This window comes from Dermacentor andersoni, chromosome 8 (assembly GCF_023375885.2).
Source record: "Dermacentor andersoni chromosome 8, qqDerAnde1_hic_scaffold, whole genome shotgun sequence".
In the NCBI taxonomy this organism is placed as follows: Eukaryota; Metazoa; Arthropoda; class Arachnida; order Ixodida; family Ixodidae; genus Dermacentor; species Dermacentor andersoni.
The window spans coordinates 3,485,598-3,505,673 of NC_092821.1; the positions used below are offsets into that span (position 1 = coordinate 3,485,598).

A 20,076-nucleotide genomic window follows, 5' to 3' on the forward strand; every position below is an offset into this window, starting at 1 on the left:
TGAATATTGAATAATGATATGCACATAAACTTATTAGCAAGCTGGTTTATTTTAACATGTTGCAACATAGCAATGACATTGTCATTATTAAAAAGTATACTAAAAGATTGTGTATTTGGCTCATGTTAGCTTTGGAAAATTGAGTAATGTCTGCTAGTTGTCTGTTCTTGCGAACTTGTGTCTTATTATACAACATCAATTTCCCTAAACTCGAGAGGCATTTGACCTTGTGCCAGGCGTCAGTCATCGCATTTGCTATCAAGCAAAATGCTCAGGATCGGGTGTGGCAAAAGAGTGTACCCTCGCTGTAAGTAAACCCGTGCCACCTGCTATTGAAAGGCTGGCGTTGCTGCACAGCTTAGACATTCAGTGGCTAAGCGTGTTTTACAGGCGAAATTTCGCCAGCAGCATGATGTTACCGCAAAATTCACCACAAAATCAGACACTTATTAGTTAAGACAGAAATAAACGCTAAGAACCATGCTTGCTCCCGTACAGCCAGCAATATAGCTGATTTGTTTCGAAGACCTAGTTTTCGAATCGAGCACGAATATTAAATATATATATTCGATAATATTGGAAATTTTCTAATATTCGCACGCCTCTATTTTTCTTTTTTTTATTGCGAAAGCGACGACGCATCAGGTTTTACGAGCACATGCTCCACACAGACAAATATTGTCTAGCAATGGAGGTGCATCTTCTCCTTCTTTCGCTCATCTTTCTGCGCACGCCTTCTCTTTCTTTCACACTTCTTTTTGGGGCTGTACCAGCTAGGCACACAAAGAAATGTAACCTCCGTGCTTGCGGGGATGCTACACAGTTGCACTTTCCAGACGGTGTCGTTGACAATTGCTTGCACTTTGGAATAGTTCAGTTGCAGTCTCTGTGGCAAGAGATGTGAAATACAAAAAAAAAAAAAAAAAAAGAAACATTGCGCTTTGGAGCCGACATGGGGCTTTTTTTTTGTTGGTGGTGGTGGTTTTCTTGGTGTCAGCATCTCTTTTGTGCACACCCCTCTATATATGGTGCTGCAGTGGTGCGTGGTGAGGGAATCTATGCAAAATACCAACAACGTGGGCCGAGAGCCAACAGCGATGTTTTCGTGAATATCTCGTACAGTGACAACTGGTAAACTGCTGGGTTGATGGGCGAAATGGCTAATTCTGCATCTGAGGCACCATCCTCAGATGCAGGCTCAGACAGTGCACTGCACATAAGGTTGCACAAAAAAAGGTTGTTTTCGAGTAAGATATTATTGCCTGTGTATGTTTCAGGTGGCATGGGAGCACCGAAAGCTCATTGTGCGAGCAAGTAGAGTAGGTACAGAGTGTGAAGCCTGTGGGCACCGTGGCATTGTATGAATGCACACACCGGTGGACAAGCCATGAGACATCAGGATATGAATTTTGCCAGTTCCTAGTTGAGCAAAACCATGGAAATACCAAATAGCAGACCATGTGCCTCTGCACCTCCTTGGCATCACACTGTTTGAAGGTTAGGCTGCTGCGATGCAGGCTTCGACGTCACGGCGTGAGTAGGGTGGTGCAATGTAAAGCTAATGAAATTTTCACGGAGCATGCGAACATTGTGGAAAAACACAGGCACACATTCTGCGCACATTTTGCACACAAAGCAAGAAAAGTCTATCAAGTGCAGTCCACACACGCAGCTGTCAGCAAAAGGCGGTGCAGCCGAAAAATGTGATGGCACAAGCCGTGGGGCCCATCAGCACACAAATTTCGCGACTACACCAATGGTAAGTCGACGAGAGAGAGAGAGAGAGAAAGAAAAAATTAATTACAGAAAGGCAGCGAGGTCGGCCTGAGCTATGGCTTGCTCTGGCCAGCTACTCTACATATGCATGCAGGTTGACACGTCCCTATCAAAAAGTTATCAAATGCGATTACAACCAAAGAGGGCAGCCGTATCTGTGTACCATATCAGTACTGTCTGGAGATACCACTATGCGGCTAATAAGAGCATATGCACTAAAAAGGGGGTGCAGCCCACACACAATTTTTTTTTTCCTGAAATACCTAGGCTGTAACTTAGAGGTGCCGTTACTGGTGTGTTCCTCACATAATGGTTCAGTTGGCGCTTAGATGCCAAACGGCTCAAAGATTACAGACACAAACAAGCACATCCGTCTTCTTTTTTTTCTGTGCCAGCTACATGATGGCAATTCAATTTGGCTGGAGCAGGTTAAGGGGGGGGACGGCCCTTGAAAACCAAAAAATTGCAAAAAAGATGATTCTTGAAAAACGACATTTTTGGGTTGTATATGTCTCATAAACTACCTGTTCTGTAATTATCAGCACCTAATTCAACCACTAAGTACAAAAAAAGAAACCCGATACTTTTGAGGCCACTGCGGCCCACAAAACACGCGCAAATGCCGAAATGAAGTCAAACTTCATGCGCGCACCATTCCCGGCCCATGCGGCTTGCCGGCGCCATCTTTAGAGTGTTTTAGTTGAGCGTGTTTACGCTCCGCTAAGCAGTTAAGCGGAGCGGAAGCACGAACGCGCATGCGCCGTCCGCTTAGCCGTAAGCGGGATAGCGGAGTGAGGAACACGATCCGCTTAGAAGCTGCCTGAGCGGAGCGTACCGCACAGCACTTTGGCTAGCGTTGGCGTCTGAACGGATTGGATTGGATGCCGAAAGCAAGCGCGCTGGCTAACACATGGAGTTCCCCAAGACGGCGCTTTATTTTCCATTGGATAAAATGGACCAGTAACGCATTACAAGTGCATGTCTAGATACTTCACGGAGAAACAAGTTATATATATACATATATACGCTTTATGGTATAAGAGTGATCATAAAGTGTTTTTATTTTCTTTCATTACCCTGAATTTAGCCAGGGGGCACTGCAACTACGAAAGGTCCGCTCCGCTACGCTAAACGTGCAACTAAAACGTGAAAATCGCCCACCGCCCCGCTGTGGCTCAGCGGGGCAAAGACGTTCAACTAAAACACTCGTTTGTGTCATCTTGACCCTGAATTCTTAGTCTCTGTTTTGCCGCCTTGCAATTGCATCGTCGGTGCGGTTGAGGCCCTATTGGCGTTTTCCCGCAAAGCGATGCGTAGCTCTCATTGGCCGCAGCAGTGCGTTCAAATCCCGGGGGCTAAAGCGCGCCTGCCATGGGCTGCTGCGCGGGCAGCGGCGGCAGCTGCAGGGTCAGGGTGGCTAGAAGGGGAGGTGTGAATACCGGCGGCGCTTTCCTTCGGGCGCGCGTGACCCCCTTGCGCACCGATGCCACCAGGGGGAACGTGGCGCTGCTGCTCGCGGCATGGTATTACCGTATTACGGCGTGGTACTTCCGCGCTGGCCTGCGCCCTCCCCTGTCAGTAGGTCTTGTCGCCTGTCTTGGAGTGTTCCTCCCGACATTCCGTCATTCGAGGGCGAGATGCTGTGGACCACCAAAGTTATATTGAGCACCGCAGCGACGCACGGCTAGTTTATTACATTGCAGGTTATGTGGCGAGAAGGCGTGTTTTGCCCACACATTGTGAAGACTGCGAAGCACCATAAAGGCAATATCCCCAGAGAGCTTCCACCAGAGGCATCCAAAGAGTGGGACCTTGAGGGCCTTTTATATCCCTCAGACTCGTTCTATAAGCTGGACACTGCCCTTGAAAACAAGCTCACTCGTTTATTCAGTGTAACACCCGCCGTGGTTGCTCAGTGGCTATGGTGTTGGGCTGCTGAGCACGAGGTCGTGGGATCGAATCCCGGCCACGGCGGCCGCATTTCGATGGGGGCGAAATGTGAAAACACCCGTGTACTTAGATCTAGGTGCACTTTAAAGAATCCCAGGTGGTCAAAATTTCCGGAGCCCTCCACTACGGCGTGCCTCATAATCAGAAAGTGGTTTTCGCACGTATAACCCCATAATTTTTAATTCAGTGTAACACGCTAGCATGCCGAAGCTGCGGCCGAGATTTTGCAGTCAATTGGTTAAATGTCAAAGATTGGTTGCCTAGACCATTCTGCTACCCTGACAGCATCAGTTATACGTTTTTATTGCCTCACAAGGATTCACTTTTTGCTTAAAGGTGTCAATCAGCAGAGCAGTGAAAGGAAACGGAAAACACTGAAACCTTGTGTGTTGTAAATTTTTTTTTTTTTGCTCACTTGTAAATAAACGATTTCATGACCAGATCTGTTGCTTCACTGTCTGCAATCATAGTAAATTCCTTATATGAGCGTCAAAATGACATGCCACAGGTCTGCAAGCGCAGACAAAAAGTGGTTTGTAAATACATCCAGACTTTATCAGGTAATGTCTGCAGTTTACAGGTCTTACGGCACGCATAGGGTGATTGACTGCTGATCTCGAGGACGACGGTCGCATTTTCAGGGAGGCGATATGCAAGGCGCCCGTGTGCCGTATGATGTCAGTGCGCGTTAAAGAAACCGAAGTGGTCGAAATTATTTCGAAGCCCCCACTAGCTCTTAACCCCCAAAGTCAGCTCACGAAATGCGCACAGACAAAACGCGTTTGAATCTCAATACAGTGCGAACTGGGCCCGTAAAATTTCACAGGAGTAATGATTTGGGCTGACATAACATTATTTTCATGATAAAGATTCATTCTTTGACGCTCGCAGAAAGCGCGCGATACCCGAAACGGGCTCACTTTCACTTCGGTGGTAGAGATGCAGCCGACGCGAGGCTGGCGAGGCGCTCATTTCGGCTGAGTGCTTACCCCGCCTTGGTCAACAGCGCCGCCCCGCGGCATCGGTGCGCTGTGGGGTCACGTTTGCGCCACCGGTATTCACACCTCCCCTTCTAGCCACCCTAGCAGGGTTGCCAGATTGGGCTATTAATAGCCAAATTGGGCTACTTTTTATGCGGTTTGGTATCAAAAATTCTATGGCTATATTTGGGCTATTTTTGCCTTATAGACTTACAAGTCCCGAGGAGCAGATCAACACCGAGAAAATTCCGGAACTCCAGTTTATCAAAACCCAAAGCTCATTGCTGCTACAGAGATATGTAGGTAATCTCGAAGGCTGAGTCTTTAGGCAATATGTTGGTGCTGCGAAGAAGGCGTTGCGTCATGGCTGCCATGTTTATACATCATTCCAGTGCTAAGGTGTTTTCTTTTTGTTGTGGTTTCGGCACTATCTGCTGCCGGTTCACTTGTGTATAAGAAATACTGTGAGGCTGACAGCTTTTCAGTAAGTGTTCCGTGCCGGCTGCTATTATGTGGACTTATTACACAACAGTCAAAGTATTCGCATGCATGTCGTGGCACGTCACTTTTACCTGTGGTCATTCAATGTTTATCAGGGGTTCCACAAATCCTATGGCTTAGTTTTCCCACAGATCACAACATTATTTATTGATCAGAAACTTTAAGAAAAAATGCTCAAGTCATTTTATATGAGAAATCCAATGGTTCGTCTTGATTTTAGTTCTGGGTTTTTACATGCTAAACCAAGATTTGGTTATGAGGCATGCCGTGACGGGGGACTGCAGATTAATTTTTGACCAACAGGGCATCTTTAACGTGCCCCCCAACGAATGAGACACTGGCGTTTTTCCATTTAGCTGCTGTTGAAATGCAGTTGCTGCGGCCGGGATTTGATCTTGCGACCTCGTGCTTAGCAACCCAACACCATAGCCGCTAAGACACTGCGGCAGGCACCCACAGTCTTTATGTACACAGTGCAGTAGTCTCGACTGTCAATCAAAACCAGATCAAAACGAAATATTCTGGTCTAGTTGTGATCTGCATGTTCGCGAGAGCACTGCATGAGCATGGTCTTCGAGTGAGAACATTGACAACTTTTGATGGGGAAAGCTTCTTTCAGCAGAAAGCAGTGCGCTGTGTCACAGCTGGACTCTCCTCATTCGCTCCTCCGCGCTCCCTTAAAGGGAAGCTGAAGAGTCTGTCGAATTCGATAAGACGCTCATATACAAATGCGGGAACCTTATAAACCATGCAAATAAAACTTTGGGCGGGATTTTTCACTTAGGAACGACGTAATCGCCGGTTAAAATTGCGCTGTCGCTCCAGCCCCCGTCGAGCGCCACGCGCTGCTGCTGACGCTGCGAGCAGAGACTGGAAACCGCAGCGTAGTGACGTCAGCACTGGTGTTCCGCTCCTTCGCAGTCTCCGTGAACGTGCCTGACCGCGCTTGTTTCTGCGTGCGTGCTGTCATAATCTGCCTCGCTCGAGCCAGCATTCCTTTGTTTGTGTGTATGTAGAGTGGTAGTTGATGTGCGCAGCATCAATTGAAGTGGTGGGCCGGTCACGCCGGCGTTCTGAGCATCCTATGGCTGCACGAACACCAGCAGCCACAACGATGTTCCGTTACTCCCCGCAAGACAAGAAGCTTGCAGCTAAGTGGGAGGCTGTTGTGAATCGAAAGAATTTCAGGCGCTCAAGAACAACAGTGCTGTGCTCTAACCACTTCAGTGATGACGATTACTACCAGAGTTTATCAATAATGCGTGAATGAGTGAGAGTACGGCTAGCAGGCTTTCTAAACGCAGCGTAAAAAGGTCGGGGAAACGAATGCACAAAGGCGGGACGGGTGCAGGCGGACTGATGGTAACTGGTCTTGAAAGACCTTATGAATACACGAACTCGTCAAAACCTGGATTTTGATTGATTGCTAGCTCCTTCGTGTTAGCACATTGAACAGAAGGTACATGTTCATCTCCGACCCTTGACGCAGGTTTCGTCGCAAACCACCATTAATTTTCTATTCGCACGTGTGTTGTGAAACAGCCAACATGCAGCTACCATAAGGCAGTGCAACTGTAAAGTTTTCATGTGTTTGAAAGCCGGCGCACACCAGAACGCTGCACTCCCCCTCGCGCACAGAGAGAAACCAGCAGTCTCACGTAGCCGACCAAATTCGCCGCCTTTAGAGCTGCGGTTACAAGTAGCGTGCAGATGGCACGCTGATGAAGGCCACTACGCATGCTACAAGAGCCAGAAAACTTTTCCCGTATGTAAACCGTCTGTGTAGATTGCCGACAGCTTTGGGGCAGCGCACAAATGCCGACGATCGCATCCCTCCTTACGTTCCACAAGGAGACATGCAGAAACATAGCAGTACAGTTGTTTGCCTGGAAACGAACTCACTGGATCGCTGAATACAGCTTCGCGAAAAACGTGCTCACCAAAGAACGTTTCTAACACGAGGAGATGCTAACACTTCGCTTTCGTTCACGTCATGTAACGTTAAGGGATAAGAAAAGAGCAGATTGGGTGAGGGAAAAAACGCAAGTTAATGACATCTTAGTTGAAATCAAGAAAAAGAAATGGGCATGGGCAGGACATGTAATGAGGAGGGAAGACAACCGATGGTCATTAAGGGTTATGGACTGGATTCCAAGGGAAGGGAAGCGTAGCAGGGGGCGGCAGAAAGTTAGGTGGGCGGATGAGATTAAGAAGTTTGCAGGGACGACATGGCCACAATTAGTACATGACCGGGGTTGTTGGAGAAGTATGGGAGACGCCTTTGCCCTGCAGTGGGCGTGACCAGGCTGATGATGAAGAGTGTATACACTTTGCTCACATGTATTTTCCAGCTGTGATGAGAAAAAAAAATGGCGTTCGATATGGATAATAAGTCCTTGTCGTACTGTTACCTGCATGTATTAATTTTTTTTTTTTTGCACATATCGCAATGGTGGTTGGGCAAGGAGTTTTGCAGTTTGCAAACGTATACAGTCAATGACCGATTTTTCGGACCCTCTAGGAACGTAAAAACGTACGAACATTCAGGCAGTCCGAAAAAATGAATGCATGCAAAAAAACGCACCCTTTTTATTTTTTTCTCAGATCTAGAGGTAAAGGGCGAAGTAACAGGCTTCCGAAACCCTGCCACAGCATCAGTGAAGTGGCTATAAAAAGAGGCGTTCAAAAACTCTGTATGCAGCTGACTGCCGGTTTATTATGTACATGTGCATCGTTGGGCAGGCGGTGTTATTGCTGCAGTGGCTTGAAGAACTTGTTCATTGTTGTTTTGACGGCGTTCCGGTTGCATGCGATCATATTCGCCTCGATCTGAGCAAGGGTCATGTCAGCACTGTACACCGATGAAAGAGTCAACAGTGCTCGCGTCAACTCGGCGCCTGTAGGTGGCGCAGGCATTGGCTCCTCATTTTCAACATCGGAGTCTTCTGAATCCCCCACAACCCGACGGACTATTTCCTCGTCATTCAGTTCTGCGCGGAAGTCGAGCTCGTTGTCAGCGTCAACAAACTGTTCAAAAGTTATTTCCGTGGGTATGGAAACCCCAGCAGAGCGGAGGTCGTTGATCACGTCGTCCGACGGTACTGCTTTCCGCGCTTCGATGCCATCGGCGAGGACGACGAAGATGGAGTGGACGCCATCGAAGGCAAGCGAAATCTTCAAGTTGCGAACAGTGGAGTTCGCTCACGAGCGTCGAAGCACCTAGGCCTAGCGTCGCAGAGCACACTTGACACAACAGACAACCACACACCACGCTAGCCAAAACGTGGCCTGCGCAGACAAACAAACAAAATGGCGCCGCTCCGGAAACTCCGCCGGAGGCGGAAGTGCGGCGATGAACATAGCCAGCGTGGCCAGACCAAATCGGTGTGTGACGACTAGATTCGGCTAGTTGTGCTTCAAAGCGGTGATATGCTTCGGCTGCAAGTGGATTTCCTTCTCAAGGGCGCTGCGCGAGGAGCCAAAAATTCCTTCCGTCCGTCAAAAAGTCCGGAAAATTGGACGGCGGGGGGTTCGAGCGTCCGAAACTTCAGATGTCCTTATACATTGATTCTATGGGGCTCGTGGCGGTGCCACGAAGACGTCCGAAATATCAGGCATGTCCGAAAATTTGGGCGTCCGAAAATTCAGTCGTTGACTGTATAAGGCTTTCTACTGACTTCATATTGTGCTGTATAGTGCTTGGACGTGTTGGACAAAGGGCGGTTTACTTTGTACTTCAGGACAGCCATGCGCGACCAATAAAAATGATTTGAGTTTTCCCTAGTGGAACTACATATTTTTTTTTCATGTCACACTGAAAGTAAGGCATGCACTCCCCCTAATAAATATGGCAACGATGCACTCGTGCCTGCATTCACACAAACTTAAGTACATGTTTTCATATTGCACGAATATTGCCAGCGAATCCCTGTTTAAATATTGCTCCGTTCAGCTCTTTTCGATACTAATAGCACATGAATTTTTGTCAGCGCTGTTCTCCAGGTAGCAATTGAAACTGTACATATTAATTCGCCTCTTCTTTTATGGGTCAGCAGGTCGCTCTGTTTGTTCCCACTCAAAGGTGAATTGCAGTCACAACTGCAGCTTCTTCGCACGAGGAAAATGCAAGAAGGTTTCAAGTTTTCTCCAGAGTCCAGTGTGCCTCCAAGCAGCCGCATTTACTCACTGAACGTCAAGCCGCTTTCAAGTCAAAAATACAAAATTGAGAGAGATGGACAGGGAGCGGGAGAAAAGTAACAAGCTTGTTTTATGAATCAAGCTTAGGAAAGGCATCCCTATTCTAAAATGTTTTGAGCTCAGGCCACCTTCTGGGTACTTGACTGTGACCAACCGAAGCTGATCCTCGAGGTTGGAGTTGGCAACTAAAGTTAGCTAAGAACGTGGCTCAGTAAATACCAGGAACGTCATGAGTAAATCGGAAAAGAAATCCTTTGGCTCATCGTAACAAAAAGTGGTCTCCACATCCACGTCTGAGTGTCAACTCTTAGAAGAATTTTTTTACGCAGGCCTTGAGACAACAGTTGTGCTTTTTGCAGATGGTAAAAGTAATTTTGGAGTCGGAAATACATGGTGAGATTTTGCCACCACCTACACTGCGGTGGTGTCCAGACATCTGCAGAACATCATTTAACGTTTTGGCTGTTTTTCGCTATTTTTCCCTTATGAAAAATTTGGGTTTGGCTATCCTTGGGCTACATTTTGAAGTCATTTGGCGATTTTTTGTTGGGGCCATCTGGCAACCCTGGGTGGCTGCTCCCTTTGATGCCACGCATTCTTTATTCTATGGCCGCACCCGCTGCGCTCACATTGTTGTTGCCCTTTGCTCCGTCCGCCTCAACAGACGCCTGCTTGCGAGCTGCTCATCGCCTTGCGCTATCTTTTAAATTATTTTGTAAGCTTTTTTTTTTTTGCTATTTCTTTATTGCACGCGATGCCAACAACGAAGCCCAAGACAGTGCAGATGTTCGGTGCGCGGAAGCGCGATATGAGGCTTGCTACGAGCATCGAACTTTCGATCTTCCGCAGCGAGTGCCGACTGCGTAGACGCTTGCAGCGGCGGAACTGTGCTATCAGCTGTCGCCAGTCGAGAATCCAACACATTGAGTGTGCCTGGAGCCGCAAGAGCTAATTAGAAGCACCGCAGGAGCATTCTAATAAAAACACATGTGTTCAACTTTAAGGCCTCTTTTCTAGGAATGGATTTTTTTTGCTAGTAGTGGTGCTGGGGAAGGCGATATCTCAAGAACTGCTTTTCAGATTTGTGTGCCGTGTTTTTATTAAATTCTGTTCCTGAATGACTTTGCCAAGGTTCAATAAGCTTCTTTTTTTGAAAGCTGGTGTAGTTAACTTATAATAAGCAATTAATTTTTTATGAATCTGGTTATTACTGGCTACATCAAAGTCAAAGTTTCGTTAAAATTTTTTGGAGGGGAAATTAAAGAAAAAGGCTTTGTAGCCCCCAGGGATATCCATCAAGGAATCATCACAGTGAACTGCAGCTTCCTACAATGTCTTGGCATTTCTTCAGGCTCTTCCTCAGGCATATACATGAACCACCTAGTTAGACCTCAATAACTCTGGAACTAATAAACACATCTTCATGAAACTTTGCAGTTCCTCGTAGTGCGGTGGTGTGAACGCATGCTGAAAGTTTCATCCGGATATTTTAAAAAATAAGAAAGTTGGGTCTCCAGGGTAGCCTCGTCTCTTAACCCTTTCGCTGTCGGACGTTTCTGGCCGTGACGCACCCCCAGTGTCGGCTTGGTTTCAGGGAACGAGCATAACAGGGAATGAACATAGCAATTTATTTTTGATTATGATTGGTATACAAATAACACAGTCAATGCAATATGCACATTTCAGTGTTCTGCAGCTGTTGTTAGTAAACATCATCATCATCATTAGCCTGACTATAAAATCCGTTCAACATCCGAATCTGACGATGCGGAACCCTCTTCCTCTCATTTGACTTTGTCCGAGTCCGAATCCGAGCTCGGCTCGTATTCTGAATCGGTATTCAGCCATGAGCAGACGAAGGTGCCGCGCGCCGAGCCATCCGAAAGTAACTGCGCGCAGGGTGGATGCGCTTTCAGTCGCCCGCGCAACGGAGAGAAATGGGACGTTGCGTGATCAAGAAGACAGAGGGAGATGGAAAAAGGCTAAACAAAGTTCGAAGGGCTTTACGTTTACTGCTGCAAGTCGGAAGCGAGGGTGCGGCGAGAGAGCGAAAGCAGCAATCGAGTCACCCTTTTCGGAGAGGCAACGGCACGTGCGCCTGAACTTGACGCGCCGTAGCAGGCACACCAACAGAAGAAAAATAAAAACCTTCAAACCAGCGGAGATGGCAGAACACCACTTGAACCCATAACCACACGCGCGCGACGCATGATCCAGCGAACGCGGAGCCACCGCGCCACTCAGCAAAGAGAAAGTGGGGAGTGGCAGTCGCACTGTACTCTTCAATACATGGATTAACACAGGTCGGAGCGAATATATGAACTTGTAGAAAGAGTCAACAGATGGCGTGGCCAATCCACGAGCGCCTGCTTTGCGCTCAGGCGCGAAATTTTGAACGCACGATAGAGAACGTACCGGTACGTCAGTGACACCGTGGGGGGGGAAGCGCGATGATGTACCGGTACGTCCATGACAGCGAAAGGGTTAAAATCCAGAACTTTTACGTTTTTAGCGCCCGGAAAGGGACGAGAGACAGAAGTACGACACGGACACTGCACTAACTTCCAACAATTGATCAAAAATAATGTACAATGAGAAGGACAAGGACTGTGAGAGACGACATACACAGCACCGTGTATGTCGTCTCTCGCAGTCCTTGTCCTTTACGCTGTATATTATTTTTGATCATGAATTACCAACTAGCCCAAGAAACCACCCTAGTTCTAACAATTGTGTTTTATTCTACAGAGGGGTACACATATGTATAGGGAACAGCCAGCAGCACACGCATGTGCATATGTACTGGTTTTGAACAAATAGGACAGCAATGAGACGTGTAATGGAAAGTTAAGACGATATTGAAGATGAAAAAGGCGACCATGCATAGCTAAAAAAACTTTTGTAACTGCAAGACTAAAATGCTTTCTCCATCAAGCCACCCTCTGTGTCACGTTTAAAAAATCGAATTCTTTTTCTGAAAGATCGATTGAAGGCGCGCTAACACAAGCGTTCCCCAAACTAGCGATCTTCGCCGCTTCAATAATCTCACGTGTTGTTTGCGTTGGGCTTCTTCCTACCACAGTGCACTGATTATAAACGGGACTGCACCCATGCTTTATGCAGTGAAAAGCCAGATGCCCCACTCCTCCAGTTCGCACATTATTTGCATGTTCACGCAGCCTATCATTTACGTACCTTCCCGTTTGGCCAATGTATTTTTTGCCACACGACAGGGGTAGTTCATATACGACATTGTTCTCACGAAGAACATATCCTTCCTTGTGATTTGTCCGGCGATTGGGCTTCTCAGAACCACAGTAGCTGGCCTTGCACAAGTTGGACAGCTTGATGGACACTGAAAAGATGACACTTACATTTGCGTTATTGCTAATCTTCTTCAGTCTGTGTGAGATATTGTGGATGTACAGTGTTATTGCAAGTTTCTGCTTTGCTCGCACAATTTCCAGTGAAGTAAACTGCTCATCCTGTCCCCAGCGTTTTGCAGTCTTAAGGAGACCTTCGGCCACAGCTGTGATGATATACTGTGGAAAACCAGCCTGTTTCAGGCGATCCTCTTGTGCCAGGAAACTGGACAAACACTTGTGAGGACATGAGCAGCAAAGCGCACTCATTAGGGTTGACTTTGCGATGCCCCTCTTAACCAACTTAGAGGGGCGTGATGAAAATGGCAATAGCGGCTTGTTCACCCTTGGTTCATATGCCCAGCACACCTGGTGTCCCTCACAGCTGTGCCTACAAAGCATACAAAGTTAGCTCTGTGTCCGCGTCATACTTCTGTCTCTCGTCCCTTTTCGTGTGCTAAAAACGTAAAAGTTATGGAATACCAACATGCCCAAACTTATGCTCTTTAAAAACCAGGTTGGGGCGAAATCAGTCGAATGTAGTACGAACAATGCTGGCTCATTTTTTAATGGGCACAGTCTGATGGGCGCTTTAGTGTGCATACATCTTTGAGTGTGATGTATTAAAAACTTGAGCTCATTAGAATTTGGCACCGTTAAAACGGTTGGCGGCTGTTGACCAGCATTTGGATGGGCTGCCTCAGTCTATCTGTTAAAGTGCAGTAAAATATCACTTATCTATCCATGTCTTTATTAGGTGCCTGCCTGTGAGCACAGCTGCTCCCTCACTAGGAGAAGCTCTCTGACAGAGCAAAATTAACTCACTGCATTGAACTTGGCAATGGCTGGCTGCCGGGAAGCAATGGGCGTGGCGCCAGTCATCACCATGTACGTGTAGCCTTGCTCCTGGACAAAGCGCTCCAGAATCACCAGCATCTGAAAGAGTGATCAAGAGAGACACTGTTGTTGAGCACCGTCAGCATTCTCCATGTAGTATTGCCACTTTGTCACTTCCCAGTGCACCATAAACAACTACCATTTACAGGTCAGCTCTAACTACTGAGCCCACAAGAGAAGCATGGAGCCTACAATTCAATGACACTCGTCAGGGTCATTCACATGCCGACTCCAATGGGGGTGTTCATAAAGAGAGACGTTAGTGAGACTCTCCCATGAGAGTGACAAAAGAGATTCTTTCTGTATAATCGAGAGTTCAATGTAATCAATATATTCGAGAGACAAAGAAAGACGTACACTGACCAAGTAAAACTTATTTAAAGACGCTGTTTTGGCTTGCATACGGAAGCCTTGTTTACAATGGGGCGAAAATGGTTGAAATGCCTGTTTAAATAGGTTTCAGCATGTGGTGCAAGCACCATGCGTAAGATGGGGAGAGGGTTCCCTCATTTCGAATGAGCATGTGTCCTGTAGATTGTATCTCGAGGGACTCCAGGGACAGACGTGACTTCTAGTTTCTTTCCTGGTAGAAAGCCTAGACCTCTTCCAGTTAATATTGTGCATAGTCGTCGCGCTTAGTAGTTTTACTTGTTCAGTGTTACATCTTTCTTTGTCAGATTCTTCACGTGTGACTCAGAAAGTAACATGCCTTGGACAGGTGAAAGTTGAACAAAGTTAAGAGTGCTAATGAGAAAAGCAAGCAATGAGTATGAATATGACACTCTACTTATCTCACACCAGGCTGTGAAATGTGGCACATGCCAGTACAGTTGAACTCCCTTATAATAAGCCTGATTTTAACATTATATTAGATATAACAATGTGCAACCAGTGCACCATCAACTTTGTTATGTGTTTTATGGTAAAATAAACCACGTATTGGCAAAAAATTGGAAAAGCAATCATTACAAGAGGTGAATGCTGCTGGGCTGAAAGGAGAGAAAGCCTGGTCACTTAATTTCCTGGCATTTGTGCATATCTTCCGTTAACACTTGAAGACACCTCCACGCCAGCTTGTTTGAACGTTGAATGTTTCCCCCCTGACATGCGAATTCATCTCACCTGGCGGCTTTGTGTGAAGAGCAGCACACGGTGGTCTTGTTTCTTCCAGAGCCGCAGCAGGGACTCCACAACAGTCATCTTTCCTGAGCGGCCAGGGAAACCATAACGCATCTCAGGGGGCAGTGTGGCCACATCCGTGTCACGGAACACCTTCGGCCCCCCATCGTAGAGGTCTGGGTGGTTGCAGATCTTGCGCAAATTTATCAGGCCCACAAACACCTGCACGATCAAATATGGCATGCATTCCGGTGAATGCAATGAGGCCACAAGCAGCCTGTTGCAGCTCCCAACCGTCAGAAAAAGAAACTTTGGACCCCTTTGGGTTGTCCAAATGGTACCATTTACTCCAAATGGATTTCGAATGGTTTAAGGAAAAGCAATTGGACTGGCGTAAATCAGTTGAATCGCCCAATTGGGTTCACGGAAACAAATGAGACGTTTCAGCTTTCGTACAGGAGCCTTGTTTACAATGATTACAGATTACAGGTGCAATGGGTATGCCCTGCCAATTCATACATGATTATCCTCCGTTCTTGTGTAATCAGCTCATCAGCCTTTGCAATTGTGTTGGGGGTGATTGCACGGTGGCTTTGGCTCAGTTTTGAATCGTCCTTGCAACGTTCATGTCCTTTTTTGAACCGTTTGCTCTAACGCTGCACAGCGGCCAATGAAATGCAATGTGCAACGAACACGGCAGCCATACGGGAAACACATTTGGGAAACACCATCTGGGAAACACCTTTTAGGAAACACCTTCAGCTGTGAGAAACCTCACGGCACCACGCTGTTCAACTTTGGGAGTGTCCATTATGTCACACAACCAGGTTCAACCCAGTGTATAAGAGCATTAAAGAACCTTTATAATAACACCTGCATGTCCCTTTTGCAAATGAGAGATGCTTTTGTGCTACGCACATGCAACGCAGATAGTGAACCGAACCATTATTGTACAGGGTGGGTAGGCTCATTTTCATTTGACTTGCCCTCACACATTAGAAATGCAACGACAGAGCTTGATAACGGGCAAAAAAGTGCCGCTGGAAACAAAGTTCACTGTGCGTATCCACAAAAACCTGCAACAAGATATTTAAATATATGTATAAGTCTACAATAAATCTAAGTATCTAAGAAAAAAATCACTGTATATAATGCATTAAACAAGGCAAATAAACATCTTGCGCAACCACAGGTCACAGCCCCCCCCTCCCTCCACTCCTCCTGATGTATCACACATACAGGAGGCAGCACGCTTCCTGCCCACTTTTCTTTCTTTCGCACACAAGACTCAGCCACCATCGTTGGCTCACCGATGGCTCCCCCACCCCTTACGCTTTCACTCGCACATACAGCATGCGGCGTGCGGTCTCGATGTTATCACCCTTGGACTTTATGCGGAACATGAGGGCGATGGCAACAGCAGGAATACTCCAGTAGCAGGCGGCAGGAATACGCCTGGAGTGTCCATACATTTGCTATCACAATAATGTAATAAGAGTATCCAGCAACTGAAGTATCCCGTGGCCCATTACTTTCTGCAAAACAAGAAGTAACAATCGAACTCAACAAAATCGGGAGAGGCTCAATGTCTCCTCACGGATAAAAGTCAAACTAGAAAAATAAATGAGAACGTAAATGCTGGCTTTAGTGTCTGGACATGAATGCTTTGGCGCAGGCGAACAAAAATGCTGATATTAATTTCTGTGACATGACGGCAAAAATGAACCACCACCACACTTTGTCTCATCAGACCTAGCTGCATGCTTTGTCAACTTGTCTGATTTCTGATTCTGTGTTGATTTAGCTTTTCTCGTTGTATGGTCCGATGCACTGGCTTTATAAAAGTCAATGCACCTTTGGCATCAAATGTTTATCACAACATTAAAGCCATAATGTTCCAGAATTGAAAATCTAAAGCACGACTTTGGAAATATCAATGTACCTTTTGCATCAAAAGATTATTTTTATTTTTTATTTATTTATTTACATCATACTGCAGGTCGTGTGGCCCAAGCAGGAGAGGCAAGGTAACAAATAAAAAATACATGCACAAAAGGCAGACTTGCAAAATATGAAACTTAAGAAATGAAACAATATATCACGAAATAGCAACGTACTAATACTAATAATATGAGTCTGAATTGATTCAGGGGAGTTCAGATGATGGAAAGGAATGAGGTTCCATTCTTCTATAGTTTGAGGAAAGAATGAAAATTTAAAGAGGTTTGTCCTGGCAACGTAAGGGGAGAGAGCGAGGGAGTGGGAATGACGGGTTTCCCTGGATGCAGAAAGAGTTATGTATGGACTAGGATCTAAAGAAAATTTACGGTTTAGGAAGGAGTAAAGGAACTTCAGGCATATTATTTTTCGCCTCGTTTGAAGGGTGTGAAAACCATTTGCCCGCAGTAATTCAGTTATAGACTCATTGCGGCCATATTTGGAAAAAATAAAATGTACGGCTCTTCTTTGTATCCTTTCAAGGGCGTTAATGTTGATTTTGGTAAACGGATCCCAAATAATGCACGAGTATTTTAATTTGGGTCGAATAAAAGTGGTATAGGCCAATGATTTTACTTCATGGGATGCATGTTTGAGCTTATGACGAAGTAGACGTAGCTTTCTGAAAGCAGAAGAGGCAGTACCAGCAATGTGGCTATACCAATTTAGATTGTTAGTAATTGTAATTCAAAGATATTTGTACTCGCTCACTTCAGCCAAGCGATCTTGGCCAATAGAATATGAAAACTTCAGGGGTAGTTTTTTTTTTATATGTAGAAGCACGGATTTATCAGAGCTAAGTTTCGTTCCCCACTTGTTGCTCCACTCAAGGATGTTGTTTAAGGTTAAATGAAGAGATAGTTGATCATTACCAGTATTAATGTCGTTAAAAATAATACAGTCATCTGCAAACAGACGAATATTGACAGGGGCCTCTATTACATGAAATATGTCGTTACAATCAATAAGAAATAGTAGTGGGCCAAGCGTGCTGCCTTGAGGCACGCCAGAGGTTACTGAAAGAGAATTGGGCTGCTGCCCATCAACCGCTACGTACTGTTTTCGACGCATCAAGTAAGCAGAAACCCAGTACAGGATAAAGCCAGGAAGACCAAGAAATTCTAATTTAAAAATTAATTTATCATGAGGAACTACATCAAATGCTTTTTAGAAATCCAAAAATATCGCATCTACTTGGCCAGCTTTGTCAAGGACAGAAGCAAATGAATGAATGACTGTGCTTAATTGGGTGACTGGCGAGAGCCCCTGCCTGAAGCCATGTTGGAAAGGAGATAAAATGTTGCGCTAGTTTAAGAAATCATTAATGTAGTCAGCAACATTGCGTTCAATTAATTTACAAGAAGAGGATAATATGGAAATTGGTCGGTAATTCAAGACTGAGCTTGGGTCACCTTTTTTTAATATAGGGGCGACACGTGCTACTTTCCAATCGAGCGGAAGTACCGCGGAATGTAGAGAGGCCTGAAAGATTACTACAAGGATTTTACTTAAGTGTTCCACATAATGCTGAAGGAAGGTGTTCGGAATGCCGTCTGGACCAATAGATGATTTTACTTGTAACCGGAGGAGCATGTTAAGTACACCTTGATGAGAAATGTTAACGTCAGAAGTGCAGGACGGTGAAGTTCGGAAAGAGGGTTCAGTTGGCGGGGAGAAGACACTGTGGAAGTGGTCATTTAAAAGGTTAGCAACAGCCTTGGGATCAGTTAATGGAATGCTATCATGGATAATGTTCGTTGTGGATTTATTCCATTCCTCAATGAAGTTCCAGAACTTCTAGGGATCTTCCTTAACAAAATTTGGTAAAGTGTTACTGAAATAAAAATTTTTTGCTTCTGCAATGGCCACTGAAAGGGCGACACGAACACTGGTTAAATTGTTAGTAGCTGGACTTATCTTTCTTAGGCGTTTGGCCTTACGTTTTAACTGAATAGTGTGTCTATTTACCCATGGCATATGTTTAGCTGGCTTTTTAAGTTTGTTGTGTATCAATTAATCAATGCAGAATAAACAAATTGCTTTAAACTTTTCGCAAAATTCAGAAAAACAAGAATCAAGATAATCTGTTATTTGCACATCAGTGAAAAAGTACCTAGAAACGTGGTACGTGCAAGCGGCGCAGCGGTCGAGCACTGGGTTGGGGCATAAATAGAAACACGCTTCCCTCACGATGCCGTTTGTAGATGCACATCGGCCCGTCATCGTCGTCGTCGTCATCATCATCATCATCATCATCATCATCATCATTTATTGACCCTTAAGGACCCTTTTCATGGTATTACATAAGGGGGGGGGGCAAAAGCATCAAGAAACACTATGGTAATTATTATACAATGGTTAACTCATTAGTACAACGGTAAACAAAACTTAGTATACATGCTAGTAGACGATGGGCAAGAAAAATTAAAAATAAAAAAAAAACAAAGTAAGGTACGAACCGGAAGTAGAAATGGCAACACAACCGGCAATATAACAGAAAAGAGGAAAAAAAAAAGAACTTAGACATTAGAGCAACTGCATAGTACAGGTAGGTTAAGGGTTTAGAAAACATGACAAGAGGTGTCTAAATTTATCTGGATTACTTTCATTTACTATGCTGTTGGGTAGCGCGTTCCACAATTCAATAGCGCTGGGCAAGAAAGAGTGATTGAAGGCATCAGAGGAACCATGGAGACATTGAAGACTCAGGTTGTTAAAGAGACGCTTAGAAAAGCGGTTGGGCGGAAGTAAGAGAGTGTTCGTGAGGTGTGGGAAATTGTAATAGAGTTTGTGGAAAAGGGAAAGTTGTGAAATCTTCCTACGAAGTGCTAGGCTAAGGATGCTGAGGGATGATTTAATGCCGCTTATACTTGTATGCCAGTCATAGCTTGAAGCGATAAAACGTGCTGCGCGATTCTGCATTGCTTCGAGCGAGTTAGTAAGATAGGACTGGTGAGGGTTCCAAATTGCTGAGGCATATTCAAGTTTAGTCCGAATGAATGTTTCATAGGCGAGCTTGCGTACGGGAACAGGAGACAGAAAAATCTATCTTTTGAGTAGGCCAAGTGATTTAGAACAGTCGTTTATAAGTTGAGTTATGTGTGCAGACCACCTAAGCTGGTAAGTGATAGTAACGCCTAGATAACGGTAAGAGTCAACTTTAGTCAAGGGTGTGGAATTAAGAAAGTACTGGTGGTTAATGATGTCCCGCTTGCGAGTTACACACATGTACTTGCACTTGGAAACGTTGAGGGACATGAGCCAAATAGAGCACCAATTGGCTAGTAGCGTACGGT

General features: G+C 45.5%; 1 protein-coding gene across 3 annotated transcripts in view; it reads right to left on the minus strand.

Moving 5' to 3' along the window:
• The window catches only part of LOC126526682 (DNA excision repair protein ERCC-6-like), a 332,661-nt gene that overhangs the window by 107,153 nt on the left and 205,432 nt on the right, over positions 1-20,076 (minus strand). For all 3 annotated transcript variants that reach the window (XM_055068344.2, XM_055068345.2, XM_050174540.3), the window contains 2 exons: positions 14,786-15,004; positions 13,592-13,702 (listed from right to left, as the gene is read on the minus strand). In XM_055068344.2, the coding sequence (XP_054924319.2) occupies positions 13,592-13,702; positions 14,786-15,004 (330 nt within the window). The remainder of the gene's footprint in view (positions 1-13,591; positions 13,703-14,785; positions 15,005-20,076) is intronic.